Source organism: Myotis myotis, unplaced genomic scaffold, assembly GCF_014108235.1.
Source record: "Myotis myotis isolate mMyoMyo1 unplaced genomic scaffold, mMyoMyo1.p scaffold_m19_p_14, whole genome shotgun sequence".
NCBI classification, from domain to species: domain Eukaryota; kingdom Metazoa; phylum Chordata; class Mammalia; order Chiroptera; family Vespertilionidae; genus Myotis; species Myotis myotis.
Window position 1 is genome coordinate 50,920,592 of NW_023416318.1, and position 15,039 is coordinate 50,935,630.

At 40.9% G+C, this 15,039-nt stretch overlaps 1 protein-coding gene across 2 annotated transcripts in view; it reads right to left on the bottom strand.

The window, feature by feature from the left end:
* Window positions 1-15,039, bottom strand: part of DDX1 (DEAD-box helicase 1) — a 27,705-nt gene continuing 12,666 nt past the window's right edge. For both annotated transcript variants that reach the window (XM_036335296.1, XM_036335297.1), the window contains 14 exons: window positions 14,834-14,972; window positions 11,772-11,832; window positions 10,358-10,456; window positions 9,411-9,500; window positions 8,535-8,723; window positions 7,835-7,886; window positions 5,267-5,413; window positions 4,159-4,250; window positions 2,837-2,909; window positions 2,646-2,718; window positions 2,527-2,569; window positions 1,709-1,804; window positions 1,324-1,444; window positions 1-337 (listed from right to left, as the gene is read on the bottom strand). In XM_036335296.1, coding sequence (XP_036191189.1) covers window positions 207-337; window positions 1,324-1,444; window positions 1,709-1,804; window positions 2,527-2,569; window positions 2,646-2,718; window positions 2,837-2,909; window positions 4,159-4,250; window positions 5,267-5,413; window positions 7,835-7,886; window positions 8,535-8,723; window positions 9,411-9,500; window positions 10,358-10,456; window positions 11,772-11,832; window positions 14,834-14,972 — 1,406 coding nt within the window. In that variant the 3' untranslated portion in view covers window positions 1-206. The remainder of the gene's footprint in view (window positions 338-1,323; window positions 1,445-1,708; window positions 1,805-2,526; window positions 2,570-2,645; window positions 2,719-2,836; window positions 2,910-4,158; window positions 4,251-5,266; window positions 5,414-7,834; window positions 7,887-8,534; window positions 8,724-9,410; window positions 9,501-10,357; window positions 10,457-11,771; window positions 11,833-14,833; window positions 14,973-15,039) is intronic.

The window sequence follows — 15,039 nt, forward strand, 5'->3', positions numbered from 1 at the left end:
TGAAAATAGAGTCATCACATTTATTACTTTCATTAGGTTGCCATTACATGAAGAATTCCTATGACTAATGTTCCATGTTTCTTGACATGCAAGAGTTAGCATTAATAGCTTAAGTGACTATAAACGCTGCTGCCTGGAAGCAGTACAGCCGTTTTAGAGTTTTAGGACGACAGCCGCATCACTCAAGTCTTACTCGGGTGTTAGAATCAGAAGGTTCTGAACAGCTGGTTAGGAAGGTAGCCAAGGTGCAGAAAAGACGTCTGCGCCTCCTTTTCAAGGGCAGCCAACTCGTGAACCGTAGGTGCCAAAACATCCACATGGCCTTTATAGTTTCCACCTGCATCGCACACAGAGCACAAAGCAATGTAAATCACCTGCCTGAAACAACTTGTCGGCAATACTTGGGCTCAACTGCATCAGTTTAAACGTTGCTTCTAGCAATAAAAATGTACTGCCGGGCAAGTTATTTCCAAAACTCAGAGTTCTAAAATGGTAAATCGTTACAAATCCATGATTTGGCCTCACTAACAGCTGACCCACTACCCCCATCCATTCCCTCCCCTGTCCTCGTCCTTGATTGGGGAAGGCACGAGTTTAGCCTGAATCTTAACAAAATTTCAGGAATGAGCAAAGGGCATTCCAGGCAAAGGGAAGGGGAGACTGGGTTACCACTGAACTAAGTCAAAGGTTTCTGATTCTTCATTCAAAATCACCACTATACTCGTTCCCTAATAATTCTATAAATGTTCAACTACTCATATGACATTAACACCTCGAGAGAAGCAGCTATGCTGCTTCTGCATTCACATACATCATACAATAAAAATGCAATGGGCAGGTATGGACAAGTGCTATGAGAGTAATAATATAGAGGGAGTAACATTCTAAAAATATACACTTAACATCCTATATAATAAAAGGCTAATATGCAGAACTGGTTTGCTATGACATGTACTGACCACCAGGGGGCAGATGCTCAATGCAGGAGCTGCCCCCTGGTGGTCAGTGCACTTCCACAGGGGGAGCACCGGTCAGCCAGAAGCCCTGAGCCAGGCTCACGGCTGGCAAGCACAGTGGCGGTGGCGGGAGCCTCTCCCACCTCCATGGCAGCAGCGCTAAGGATGTCTGTCAGTCGGACATCTCCCGAGAGCTCCAGGACTGCGAGATGGCGCAGGCCGGACTGAGGGGAACCCCACCGCCCCAGTGTAAGAATTTCATGCACCGGGCCTCTAGTTATGAAATAAAAGTACTCGCTTCTTACACTGATGCTCAGAGAGGAAACATTCTAATTTAAAATAGAATTAAAAGTAATTCAAAGCTTACCACCAGTTGCCCTTTTTTGTCCATAGGTAACTTTCCCATCAAATTCATCCACAGGTACCTTTATATCTGGCTCAACCTGAGAAATGGTACAGTTCAGGTGTTCTTCTACCTCAGAGAGCAACTAAGAAAGGGAGAGAAAATTTCATTTTGACAAGAGTTGCATTTCAGTAGCGTTAAATAAAACAAGGAAGCTGTACAATACTTAGTATAAATGGAAGTTAGATTTCTGAAGAGATGAATTCAGTTATAATTTATTAACTAAAGCTAACATCATAATCAATTACTCAATACTTTTCCTCCTAAGTGACAACAGATAAATGCTGATATGACTTTTGCAAACAAATGAAGTCTATTTTCCAACTGTAATAAGCTTTTGGCATCTTACCTGCATCTCATTGTACCATATGGTGCAGCCGCCATCCTCCTTGAGCCTGGTGTTGTAACACCCCTTTCCACGGCTGCTACACACATGGTACCAGACCTAGACAGGGAGAAGGAATGAGCATGCGCGGAGACGGAAACATGCTCGAATGCTCTATTTTCACCTTGTTTTTAACATCGTCTGTCCTCAAGGCAGACTGCAGGTGCGGCTCTACCACCACGGCTCAGTAGCTCTTTTTTAACCAGGTTTCCCGGAAGAACTCTTCTTGAAAATAATCCAATAGTTTTTCTAAAATGGATGTCAGTTATAGAAAGGGATTCTCCCATAGAAACAAGGATGAAAAAGTACATATTGGAGAATGCTATATCAAGATGAGTATGAAAAATAAGTTCAAATCTCTTCTCTAAGGAAATAAAGCAAGAAGCAAAATGAACTGGTTTGGGCAATGAGTATATGGGAATTCCTTATTCTTGCAACTTTTCTGTAAATTTGTAAGTATATCAAAATAGTAAGTTACTTCTCCCCCTCCCAATAAAAAGTCTTCTATGGCATCATGCCAGAGTTTAAATAGATTTTGGTAAAAACAATTATTTCAAAGCTATTAGGACAGATAACATTTTGCATTTTTCCCTTCCAAACGTCATCGTATTTATCCATTTAGTGAACAAAGACACAAAAATAAAAAAATTAAAAAAAAATTAAAAAGCCACAAAGAGGTCACTTATATTCTATGTGCAACCAAAGTCAAGGGAAATGGGAAAATCCCACTGCTTTTCTTTCCAACATCAACAGTGAATGCGACACAGCACGGAGCGGAGTACCTTCTCTTTTTCTGTCGCCACCAGGGAAATGGCCAGGCCCATCCTGAAAGAGGTGAACAGTCTCATTAGGCCCCGCACCCCAGCACAGAGGCTCGGAGAGGAGGGAAGGGCCGCGGTACCTCTCAGCTCTGCCGACGCGGCCGATCCGGTGGACATAGTTCTGCTTCTCGTCAGGCAGGGTGACATTAATGACTGTAAATGAAATCGGTCATTACCAACTGCCATGAGTTTCTAAATATTTTGAAAATATTAGTTTACTACTTTAAATTCCATAAAATTCCATCTGCAGGTATAAAAAGTGTCTTTTTACCATAAGGAACACCATGGATATCAATTCCTCTGGCAGCCACATCTGTGCAAATCAAGAATCTTACGTCTCCTTTCTACAGGGAACAGAGGACAGCAAGGCATTTATCAGCACATATACAAAAAAATAAACACAACAGTCTTTCCACTCACTGAGAACTCTATTAACTACTGTGTTACTTTCAGATTAGAGATCCAGATAGTCTTAATTCTCTGGGCCAACTCTTGAATTCTTAAGTTATGATTCACTAAATACAACATTTAAGGTGAATAAATCAATGACTAGATTTATTTTGCTTTGCTTTTCTCTTATATCAAAGATGTTAAACCTTTGCTAAAATTTGGCTTTATCTTCAGAAATCTTGATAGGTAATTCAAGAGAAAGATAAAATAGAACAAACTATAAAAACGGAAGCATTATTTTTACCCTTGCATTAAAATAAATTCAGAATACTAGGTATTTTACCTCGACGTTTGTGAGGAAAAGGCTCAAGAGAAGGGGCAGAGAGTGCCCCCTGGTGCTCACTAAGGAAATACACATCAGCCTGGGACGGGTCTGGCCTGAGGCACAGCAAAGTGAGAGCTCTGGGGGAGAGGGAAGGGCACATGGGTTTTGTCCAGTAGAATGCCCGGATACCGAGGGGCGGCACCCTGAGTACCAGGCCATTCCGTATGTTTTGCCATCCACATCAATCCAGAGCATGGGAACATAATCCAAAGTTCCCTCGCCCAGCACTCTCACCTTTTTCATGATGCGCCTGAGAGAATGCATTATGCACTGAAATGAACACACTGTGATAAACAATAAGGATACTGTTGGTGGAAGCTACTGACCTTGAGTCTTAAAAGGCTCAAGCCCCACCCACCTTCTAACCTATTCATGTGCTGTAGCTGGGATGGTCTGCCCCAAACAATTAAAACTCTACTTAATTCTACAAAACCCTATTTTGATACCTGTCTGAAAATAATCTACACAGTAAGTTTTCTATGGGCATTACTGTAAGACTTTTGTTAAAGGCTCACAGACATGGTTTACCTACCTAACGATGCTTCTAAAAATATCTACCTGAAAGAATTTAGCTAAAACATTCTCAAATTAAAAATTCTTGTTACAGTAGTGTTGTGCTGACAGAGAATGTGTAATTTACCATCTGACCTTAAAGATGACTAACCCCAGCCATGAATGGGATACACCAGCGAGGACAGAAATATTTTGAAATTTCTAGGACAAGAACTGCTTTATGAATATTAACTGGAACTGATTAAAACCAGATACAACTCTCCTCTTTTATATGAAGGAAATGTAAACTATTTCAATGCCAATACCTTAAATCTTTCCAAGTTCTGCTTTCTCTCATGAGGCTTTCTGTCGCCATGCAGACAAACACAGGAGAACTGGTGTCCCTTCTTATCAGGCCCTAGTGGAAGGCAGATTAAGAGTTAACCTTGGAAAACACTAGCCTCAGATTATGTAAAAAAAAAAACAATGGAAGTCAGGCTATAATGGTACCATAGAATTCTATGGAATCTATGTCACAAACCAGGGTTAACACAATTAGGCAAAGTGCCACTAAAACAACTCCCTGGCGTTAAATCTGATTTTGCTTTGAAGGCCATTTTAAGCCACCTTCCCTGTCTGCAGGAGTAAATAAAGCAGCATGCCAATGAAAGGCATTAATAAGCGGAAAATACATGTGGACACCAGGAACTTCCCCTTACCATACAAAGCGAAAAACAAAAAGTAGGTAAAGGAGGTTATTCTTGGAAGAATCAGAACAGGCACTCCGAAGTCCATGCCCTTACTAACAGGCCACGCCCACAGCCTGCCCTCCTGAAGGTGTTCTACACCAGTGGTCGCCAACCTTTCGGACCACACAGACCACCGGTTGGCGACCGCTGTTCTACACAACTCAGTTATTGAGCCACAGTGGCTGGGCCAACCTCTGCCTTTGAACAGACCTTAGTCCACTGGTATATATTACAGTGTTCACGCATATATTCAGATTTTCCCACCAGCCATCTCTTATTCTGTAATTTCTAACTGTTCTGCTTTTTCTCATTTCCCCCTTCTTTTCTTATTTAGCCTTATTTAGATTAAGGTTTTTTCCTCATATACCAATTTAAAAGACATACATTCTATTACTTAGGAAATACACTTGAAATTTTAACATCACTCGGTAACTTCACCCTCCTTCCAAATGACATAGGTCCTTAAAACACTGTGACTCATGCTCACTGTAATGAAACGACCTCTGTGGACATGGTCTCATTGCTTTTCCCAGGCTCATCTTACAGAAAATCACTGAATCAGCACACACACAGCGCACCATCACTGCTTTCCATTCTGTGCGCATTCTAGACTGCATCAACCGGAGATTAATAACCGACTGAATGAGGGAATAAGCACAATTTACTTCAAGTAAGGAAACCTTACCTCCTCCTTGTTGCATAAAATACTGCTCCAAGTTGTCACAGTCGATTTTGGTTCTACAGAAAATAATTGCCTGGTCCATCTTGTGCTCCCTGATGGCCCGCACAGCATACTCCCCCTTCAGGATTTTAATGGCTTCAGACCACATCTCTGAAATATCACCAGAGAAAAACAAAACACAGAATCTCAATCTGACTCTGTCATGAACACAAATAATTAGTCACAGACTTGCTGCTTAACTCACTTAAACTCTGCTTTAACGTGATGCCAGTTTGTGGGGTACCAAAAAGTAGGTAAAAGAGGTTATTCTTCAAAGAATAACCTACCTCTACCCATCCTCCTATGAGGGAAACACACACACACACACACACACACACACACAGAAAAACACAACCACACCCTTTATGGAGAATTCATTCTATTGTGCCTCACATTAACTTCCCTAAATGTGCCATAAATGTTTAACCCAGGGGTGGGCAAACTTTTTGACTCGAGGGCCACAATGGGTTCTTAAACTGGACCGGAGGGCCGGAACAAAAGCATGGATGGAGTGTTTGTGTGAACTAATATAAATTCAAAGTAAACATCATTACATAAAAGGGTACGGTCTTTTTTTTTTTCGTTTTATTCATTTCAAACGGGCCGGATCCGGCCCGCGGGCCGTAGTTTGCCCACGGCTGGTTTAACCCCATTTAAAAACAAGTGATATACTTTCTAAGTTAACCTAAGCACCAAAAAGTTCATACTTCCCTCTATGGAGTAAAAACCATACATCAAACCTAGTTAGTAATTTCTTAGGCACCAACCTCCAAATCTTTCTTTTTCAATGGGAAGCTGGGCTATAGTCTCATAACTACCTAATGCACATTTTACTGTATAACCCAGAATATCTCTAAGGTCTCTGTGGTCATCTCTAATTATATAAAACGCAGCGGAAGTTGTACAAGGAAAAGTAAACGAAGCAGCAAACACTGACTTTACAGGCTGCAGCCCACACAGGAGGGCACGATACTGTGAACGAGCAGAGCCTTTCCTCCTCTCCAACAGAGGCCAGCTGAGCACACAGCAGCGGAGCTGCAGGTCAAATGGTTCAAAGGAACCCTCTTCCATCAAGACTGCAGACATCCCCGAGCCAGGCAGCCTCACCCAGGCCACCATTCCCTTGAGACGCCTGGTATTGGCCAAGCAGCCTAATGGATCGAAGATGCATCCCAGGTTCTCGAAGCGCTGCCCTTGTATCACGATGTATCTTCATAAACTTTTAAAGCATTGTGTACATGAGACAAACTGTCTGAGCTCTGCATACAAATACCTTGATGAAATCGGAATTTCATGTAAGGCTTTTTAAAAACTGAGAAATACTTAATGATATGCAGTTTCAGTTTGGGAAGATGAGAAAGTTCTGAGGTGGGTGGTGGTGGTTACACAGGGCTGTACTTAATGCCACTGAGCTATCCACTTAAAAATGGTAAAAGCCAACTTGACCTGAAGTGGGTGTGACAGGACAGAGGCATACGCAGGTGAAAGGAAGGCGCTGGTGAGAAAATGAATAGTAAGAACGGACCTTGTCCAAAAAGGTCTGGGAGGTGACCCCTGAGCCCCTGAAACGTCCCGCCTGTCCTTGTGTACCTGGGGGCCTGGCCTGTGCTACAGCCTCTGCTAAAATGCGATTCATGGTGGGGCCTCGGGTCACGCAGCATGCGCTCAACCTCTGCAGGGAATGGAGACCAGCCCTCTCTGTATCTCTATAAATGCCGCCTTCCTCGCTCATCTTGCAGCTCACCACAGCACCTATCTGGCTTCTTATGACTGCTATGTCACCTGGCCTCTGTGTGTAGGAGAGTGAGGCCATCGTAGCATCCCCAATGCAACCTGGGAGCCCAGTTCTGAAACAGCATCTCCCACTAGTAATCTGTCCTTAGAGAGCCGCTGCTGAACTGAGTCTGGTACCCCTTTCACCAGCATGGCTCTACCTTGGTCAATGGTGTGTCCTCGGGGCCCTCCCAGGGAATATGATTGCCAGATAGGTTTCCAGGTTTACATCATACAGCTCCTCTAGCACGCTAACTTCTGTGGACTTTCTAATCCCTAGTTCCACTGCTTTCCATGAAAAATATCCCAAAAGGTTAAAATGGTAAATGTTATGTTACAGATATTGATTCAAGAAGAATCAATAAACCATTTCTAGGTCATATCTCTATCTCTCACAGAGTTGTAGCTAAAGACCTTTTCTTTGTTATCTAGATTCCTGAAATGAAGAACCTCTGGAATTCAGGGCCAATATAATCTCTGCCACCAGAGAAATGTTTCCTCTGATCAGTGAGCATTCTATAATTTAAAGTGTATGTGATTTAGATGCCAGGAGGCTAATATCTTAAATTCAGTCACTAATATTCCTCTAAGTTGCCTAGTATCAGCTTTCCTCCCATTTCTTTCTTATTTTTGTTGCTTTTATTTTCAGATTTCCTATTCTACTTTTATAGATCCCATGAGACAGGGCATAAACACTATAAAATACACCAATTTGTTTTCACAATCTTTCAGCTCATTTCACTGACATTTTTCACTTACCTGGACTGTTAGCACCAGGTCTTGTGTTATCTTTTGCATGTACTTCATCCGTCTACCAAACGGCAAGGATACAAAAGGGGTGGGGAGTGGTTTAAGCAAAAATTCAGAACAGGCATCATTTTTTAAAAGAAGAGAACTGTATTTATCTTTAGACTGCACTTCAGACATATATTTCTATAATCTGTAGGCAAGTGTTCTTCAGATTCAGAAAAACCCTTTATGAACTACAGGTCTAAGGCTAACCAATTTTAAATGTAATAATAGAAATACAAAGATGGTTTTTAGAACTTTGTGTATTCATAATAAACATACCCTTATATAATGCTAAATCCAGAACAGTGGTGGAAAATGACATGATTGACACATGAAATTAATTTTTTTTTTTTAAATAAGGCACATCAATAAAACACTAACTACTGAAAATGGAAATCACTGCATCTGAAATCAGGTCTATATATACAGGTAATCCTATTTATTGACAAAAATTTTATCAAAAGCAACTACATAGAGACAGAAAAAATAAAAGATGAGTCCATCACTTATTCCATGCCCCAGAGGCCTAACGTTTTCCTAAGCTTTTGCTTGACTTCTCTTTACTGAGGTCAACTCTCTGGTTGTGTTAAGCATCACTAAGAGCCCGAGGTAAAGCTAGTTTCCGACTGCTTTACTCTGTGCAAGTGTTAACGTTATAAAGACTTACTCTGATGTGGTTTTTCCCCAGCCTTTCCCACAGTCTGTCAGCTTTGGGATTCACGGGGACAACCACGTGGTGCACGGTTTCTGGGACGGAATCTTCGCCTTTTAAATCAACCCACGTGGGAAAATGCATTATCTTCTCAGACAGTTTCTTTACATCAAAAGAATGCAAAGTAGCAGAGCAAACAATCACCTACGAATAGAAAAATCAAAGTTTAGATAAACTTTTATTTTATAGCAACTCCACCTATGATATTGATGTGGGCCACAACGTACACTACGCCTGGAATCTGAAGACAAGTTCGGTACAATTAGTGGTGTGGCTTTGGGCAAGTTCATCTCTCTGCGCTCAGACCCTCTACTGCCTCAGAAATCACGACCTCTATTCCTCAGGGCACAACAAAAACTAAGTAAAATGAAAAGGTTTTGAAGATCTAAAATTGTAAGGTTTAGACTTACCCAAAAACTTACAAACTTCTCTAAACTAGACCTTTTCCTTTGTGTGTATTACATAATCAAGTACTAAAGAAAACATTCATAGAGCAGTTAATCAGAAAACACTAAAACAGCGGTTCTCAACCTGTGGGTCGCAACCCTTTTGGGGGGAAATCGAACGACCCTTTCACAGGGGTCGCCTAAGACCATCGGAAAATACCTATATAATTTCATATTGTTTTTGTGACTAATCACTATGCTTTAATGATGCTCAATTTGTAACAATGAAATTGGGGGTCACCACAACATGAAGAACTGTATTAAAGGGTCGCGGCATTAGGAAGGTTGAGAACCACTGCACTAAAAGATGTGAACTTCAGATAAAAAATGAAGCACTGATACGTAATGAATATGTTCATGTCTCTGAGATTCGTTAGTCCTTTACCTGCAGCCTTTTTCCATCAGAGGTGATCTGAGGGATCTGACTGTGCATCCTATTTATAAAATCCGAGTAGCCTTGAGAGAGAAGCCCATCCTGTGTGAGAAGCAAAGAAAAGCGTCAGTTTTAAATCAGGATCTAAACCTTTCTTTTCTGAAACGCGCATAAAATGTAAGATACAGAAACTAATTCATACGGCTATATATCCACGTATTTTTTAAGTGATTATTTTCTCTTGGATACTTAAAGACAAGTTATAAATTCAACTTTAAACCCCATGTGACTAAAATATGAAAAAGCTGGTGATACACAACGCAAACACCACACTCTAGTATTCATGAATGAATAGGAGAATTAACAGCTCCTAACACATGTCCTAAGCATGTGATTTAATATGAAAAAAAGCAAAACCAAACCAAAACAAAACAAAAACCAAAAACCTGCGCTGAAAACTACTGCACCCTCCTGAAATTAATCTGGAAGTATGTTGCAAGAGCTCGAACACATTAATGTCTTTTCATACAGTTCCCATTTGCAACTGTGACAAAGAGGAATAATTTGCAATGTGTAAAAAAATTATGTACACACAAAAATAACTCTTTAGAAAGAAAAACAAACCTATACATCTATTAACAGGAGCAGTAAAATAAACAATGAAGTATCCGTATAACAGACCATTAGACAGCCTTTAAAAATCTTTTATGAATAACATGAAAACTTAACGATACTACGTTAAAAAAAAAGCTTTCCTAGATTCCTCAAAGCTTGATTTCAACTACATAAAATAACAAATACATAAATACAGAAGTGGAAGAAAATATACCAACCTGGTAACAATGATTATCTCTAGGTATCTGAATCATGACTGAATTATATTTTTAATTTATTTTACATATTTTAGCTTCAAAAATAAAAGCAAACACTTTTAAAAAGCGTAACATATTTCAACATACGGCTTCGTCCAGGACCAGGAACCTAACTTGGGACAAGTTCAGCTTCCCAGTGGACACCAGGTCATCCAGTCTCCCCGGAGTGCCGACGACTATATCCACCTGGAAAACATCAAAGAAGCATCGTTGAAAATGAGAAAATAACTCGGTTAAGTTAGAAAAGCCTGAGAAATATATTAACCTGACTTGTGTAATGATACCAACTACTCCACCAGGTCTCGATCGCACATGTGCATAATGCTGCAACTTTAAAAGATTTTTAAAAATTGAATAGCTCTACTCTGTCGCTCCAAAGCTGATTTCTGCTGCAGACACACACAAGGCTAAGGCAGAGCCAGAGGGTGGTGGAGAACAACAGGAGAGAAGGTGAGAGGAAAGGACAGAAGAGAACAGCGTAGATCCCGAGCAGAAGGAAACACTCCTACGCGAGAGCTCGGAGCAGCACTGCCCTGACTGCCATCGCCCCAGCCAGCAGCACAGCTTAGGCGGACTGACGAAGGCAGACCTAACTCCCTAAGCTCCGTAGCTGCAAAACAGGAGGTAAGAAATTTAATAACTTATGAAAAAATAGATTTGGGAATAGGGAACCAAGATGGATGGGAAGGAACATATTAAATATCTCTTCAACCACTAAAATGTAACACACTAAATGAGAACATACTAAAGCAATATTACCATCTTAGACTATTACTATCTTAACAAGTCCAGTACATAATATGATTCCTTGCTCTTCACATGCCAACCAGGTCAAATCTAAACCATTCAGTATGAGATTTCCTTTGTAATGGGGGGAGGGCATGTTTGCACCTCATGACTCAGTGCCAGGTGGCTTAGACCGAATGAGTAAATGTTAAGGAAGGAAGTGGAAGAGAAATTTGTACGGAAGAGGTTATTTCATACATATAAAATGTTTTATAAGGTCCTACCATATTTAGCTTCACCGAATTGATGAGCACAGCTAACAATTTCTCTAATGAAGATCCCAGCTTAGCTTTGTCTATAAACGCATGGCTAAGCACAGCCCTTCCACGTATCTGACCTTATCTCCCTCCTATTGGGGCCAGGTCTTAGCATCTTCACCTATCCCAAGGATCTCTCTGCCAAAACTGCTTCCTTCTCTGCAATCCACTCTCCCTCCATTTCTAGTCTTAATTCCAGCCTCTTCTTTTTCAATTACTGCACCCCCTCCCCCAAAGGATACTTGATTCATGAAAGTGAGGGGGGAATTCTCAGGTGCTCAAAAGGTAAACAAACAGATTGATGTATGTTTCTGGAAAAATGGCTTACCTGCTGCAACATGTCTTTGAACAAATTTATACTTTTTGACCTTGTTTTCATCTCTTGAAACACAACACAACTATATTGCCAAAATGGCCACCCATGATGTGACTTTTTAAAAATCAGAAGTACAACTTACCCCGTTATCTAAAACAGAGAGCTGATCCCGGGCTGCAACACCTCCAATGATCAGAAGCTCCCTGAAATAAATAGCAGAATAATAATGTAGAAAAAGGTTAAAGCAGGCTTTACTGTATGATCTGCACCCATCTCTTTTCAGTGGAATTGAAAGCTGAGTAAGTAACTAAGGGAGAATCCACAGGAAAGTCGGAAGTAGGAGGGACACGAAGCGCTCCATACCCAGGGCCTATGAAATGCGCAAGTGCGGGAAAGCGAGCAGAGCGTGCAAGCGCGGAGCACACAACCATGAGCCCTCATCACACACCCTCCAGGGGCTCCGGGCCTCGTTTCAATCACCTCTCACGTGTAATGGTTGTATGTGCTCAGAACAGCTCTGAAATAATATGTAAACATCAAGTTTTAAAAGTTGCCGCCAGGCAGAATAACTAAAAACTGGGGGATGAGGCGGAAGGAGATTTACTTTTCACAGAATATCCTTTAGTTGTTTCAATTTTTCTCATTCAAAATACTTCAAAAACAAAGTTCAGGTTTAAAATATTGTCTTATGTCAAGACAATTCAATGGAGGGAAAGAAGTCTTTTCAAACGGCGCTAGACAAATGGATATTTGCAAAAGAGTGAAGCTAAACCTCTTTATGTCACACACAAACATTAACTCAAAACGAACCACAGGCCTAAGGTAAGACCTGACACTATAAACTCTTACAGAAAACACAGGCGTAAACTTTCATGACCCTGGGTTAGGCAGTCTCCTTATATCCCACACCAAAAACAAAAGCAACAAATGAAAAAAATACATACACTGGACATCACAAAAATTTAAAACTTTTGTATTTCAAAGGACACTAACAATAGCATGAAAAGACAGCCCACAGAATGGGAGAAAATATTTGCAAATCAGACAGAGCTTAACTAATACAGTGTGCGTGTGTGTGTGCTTGTGTGTGTGTACAAACTCTTCAAACTCAACAATAAAAACACAAATAACCAAACTGAAAAATAGGCAGGGAATCTGAACAAACATTACAAATGGCCAATAAGCACATGAGAGATGCTGAACATCATTAGCTACACAGGAATGCAAATCAAAACCACAATAAGATACCATCTTCCACCCATTAGGGAAACTATAGTCAAAAGACAGATATGAGTTTGGTGAAGACACAGAGAAATGAACCTTCATACATTACTAACAGCGATGTCAAATGGTGTTGTCACCTTGGCAAACAGTTGGGCAGTTCCTGAAAATGTTAAACATGTAGCTACTGAATGGTCCAGCAATTAGACCCCCAGGCTTATGTCCAAGAGAAATGGAAATGTCCACCAAAACTCGTCCACTCATGTTCACAGCACGATAGCAAAAAGTGGAAACAACCCAAGTGCCCATCAACTAATGTATGAATAAACAAAAAGGTGGTACATGCATCAAACGGAACACTTTTCAGCAACTTAAAGGAAGTAAGTATAGATCCACGCTACCGCGCTGATAAACCTCAAAAGCATTAGGCCAAGTCAGAGAAGCCAGTCACGAAAGAGCACATGCTGTCCAAGTCCATTTACATAAAACGTCCCAAACAGGCAAATCGACAGACAGAAAATAAATCAGTGGTTCCACTGTAGGTTGAGGAATACAAAAGAACAGCCCGTCTGAGGGAGTGTACGTCTGAAGGGGACGAGTGACGCTACATATTTGAAACAAGGAACACCAGCACGGACAGCGCGGAGGATGAAGGCGAGGCATACACAGGAAGTGTACCCGGGGGAGACAGGACGGGCTGGTACAGCTCTGTTAGCTTCACAGAAAGACCAGGACTTGAGCTGGGTTTTCAAAGGAGAGGCTCATTTGTACTCAATACGAAATCAATAACCCACAATTTTACCATCTTAACAAGTACATTAATTTTACTATTCATGTTCCCCTCCAGCCTTTGACCACAGGCATATCAACCTTTACACATGATTATAGCATAAGAACCAACTCATATTAGCACTTCCCATTCTTCCAAAACACTAGTACGAAGAGTTCCGAGTCTCTCATTACACAGAGGTCTGCTTATTACAAGCTCCTCCGGGGCTTTGCCTATCCCACCTCCAGGCACTCACCACACTTGTCCTGCTGTCTCTCACCCCTCCCCACTAACCCCACTCCCACACCTAATTCTATAAAAACAATGACTAATTCTCATTGTTGTATCCCTGACCCCAGCCCAAGACCCCACACACAGTAGATATTCAAATAGTAACTGGATAAGTAAAAAGCATGAATCCTGAAAACAAAATTAGGAATTATTTTACCAAAAAGTTTTATTAAGTTTCCTTTATCCCTGAATGAGTTTTACTTGTAAGTAAGAGCAATATTAAAGAGATGGGCCTGCATGATGCCAATAGTTCAAAGTCTCTGAAATCAGATAGGGGTGGTTGCACAGTGCTATGGCTTTACTAAAAACCATTGCAACTGTACACTTTAGAGGATGTATTTTATAGTGAATTGTGTTCCAATAAAAAAATAATTCAGAGTAAAATGAACAAAAATCAAGTGGCAAATCAACTACTTATATGGCATGACCTTCCTTCCCCAAATTAAAAGGGATCTACTATTGAGCAAGAAGTGCCACAAGGTCACTCCCCTTGGTAGAAAGAGCCCTCTAACTGGCCAGTGACCAGTGTGAGCACCCAAAGGGAAGGAGGTCGCCACTGTGAGACAGCGACAATGACCTCACTGCGCCGTCACCACCACGCTAGAAAGACAGCAGTGTATTTCCTATGCAAACGAAATGCTCCCTTTAAAGGACTAATTTTTGCTCCGATACTAATTGGCAAACCATGACTCTTCATGTAAGAGACACAGAAAAAAATCTCAATCTACTTTTCTTTTAAATCAAACTTATCACTTAAGCGGTTTTATACAGAAACTGCTATTTTACATCAAAGTTAAATATACTCACATTTAGGTGTGTATGTATACACACTGAATTTCTACCTCAATTTTTCTACCTTACTTTTCTTCCCAAACACTTCAAACCTAAAGACAGTAGGTTTTGAACACAAAGGGAAGCTTTACCTTAATTTAGGATTATCAACATATTTCTTAAACTGCTTGACGTTGTTCAGAGTTTGTTCAGCTAACTCTCGGGAGGGTTCGACGATGAGAGCTTTGGGCGCGTTGGGGAGGAACTTGGTCTGTGCCACCTGTGCGTTACCTGAAGAGAATAAAAGGATCAGAACACATCCAAACCGCACTGAAGTGCCTTTATTTGTAAAACATGC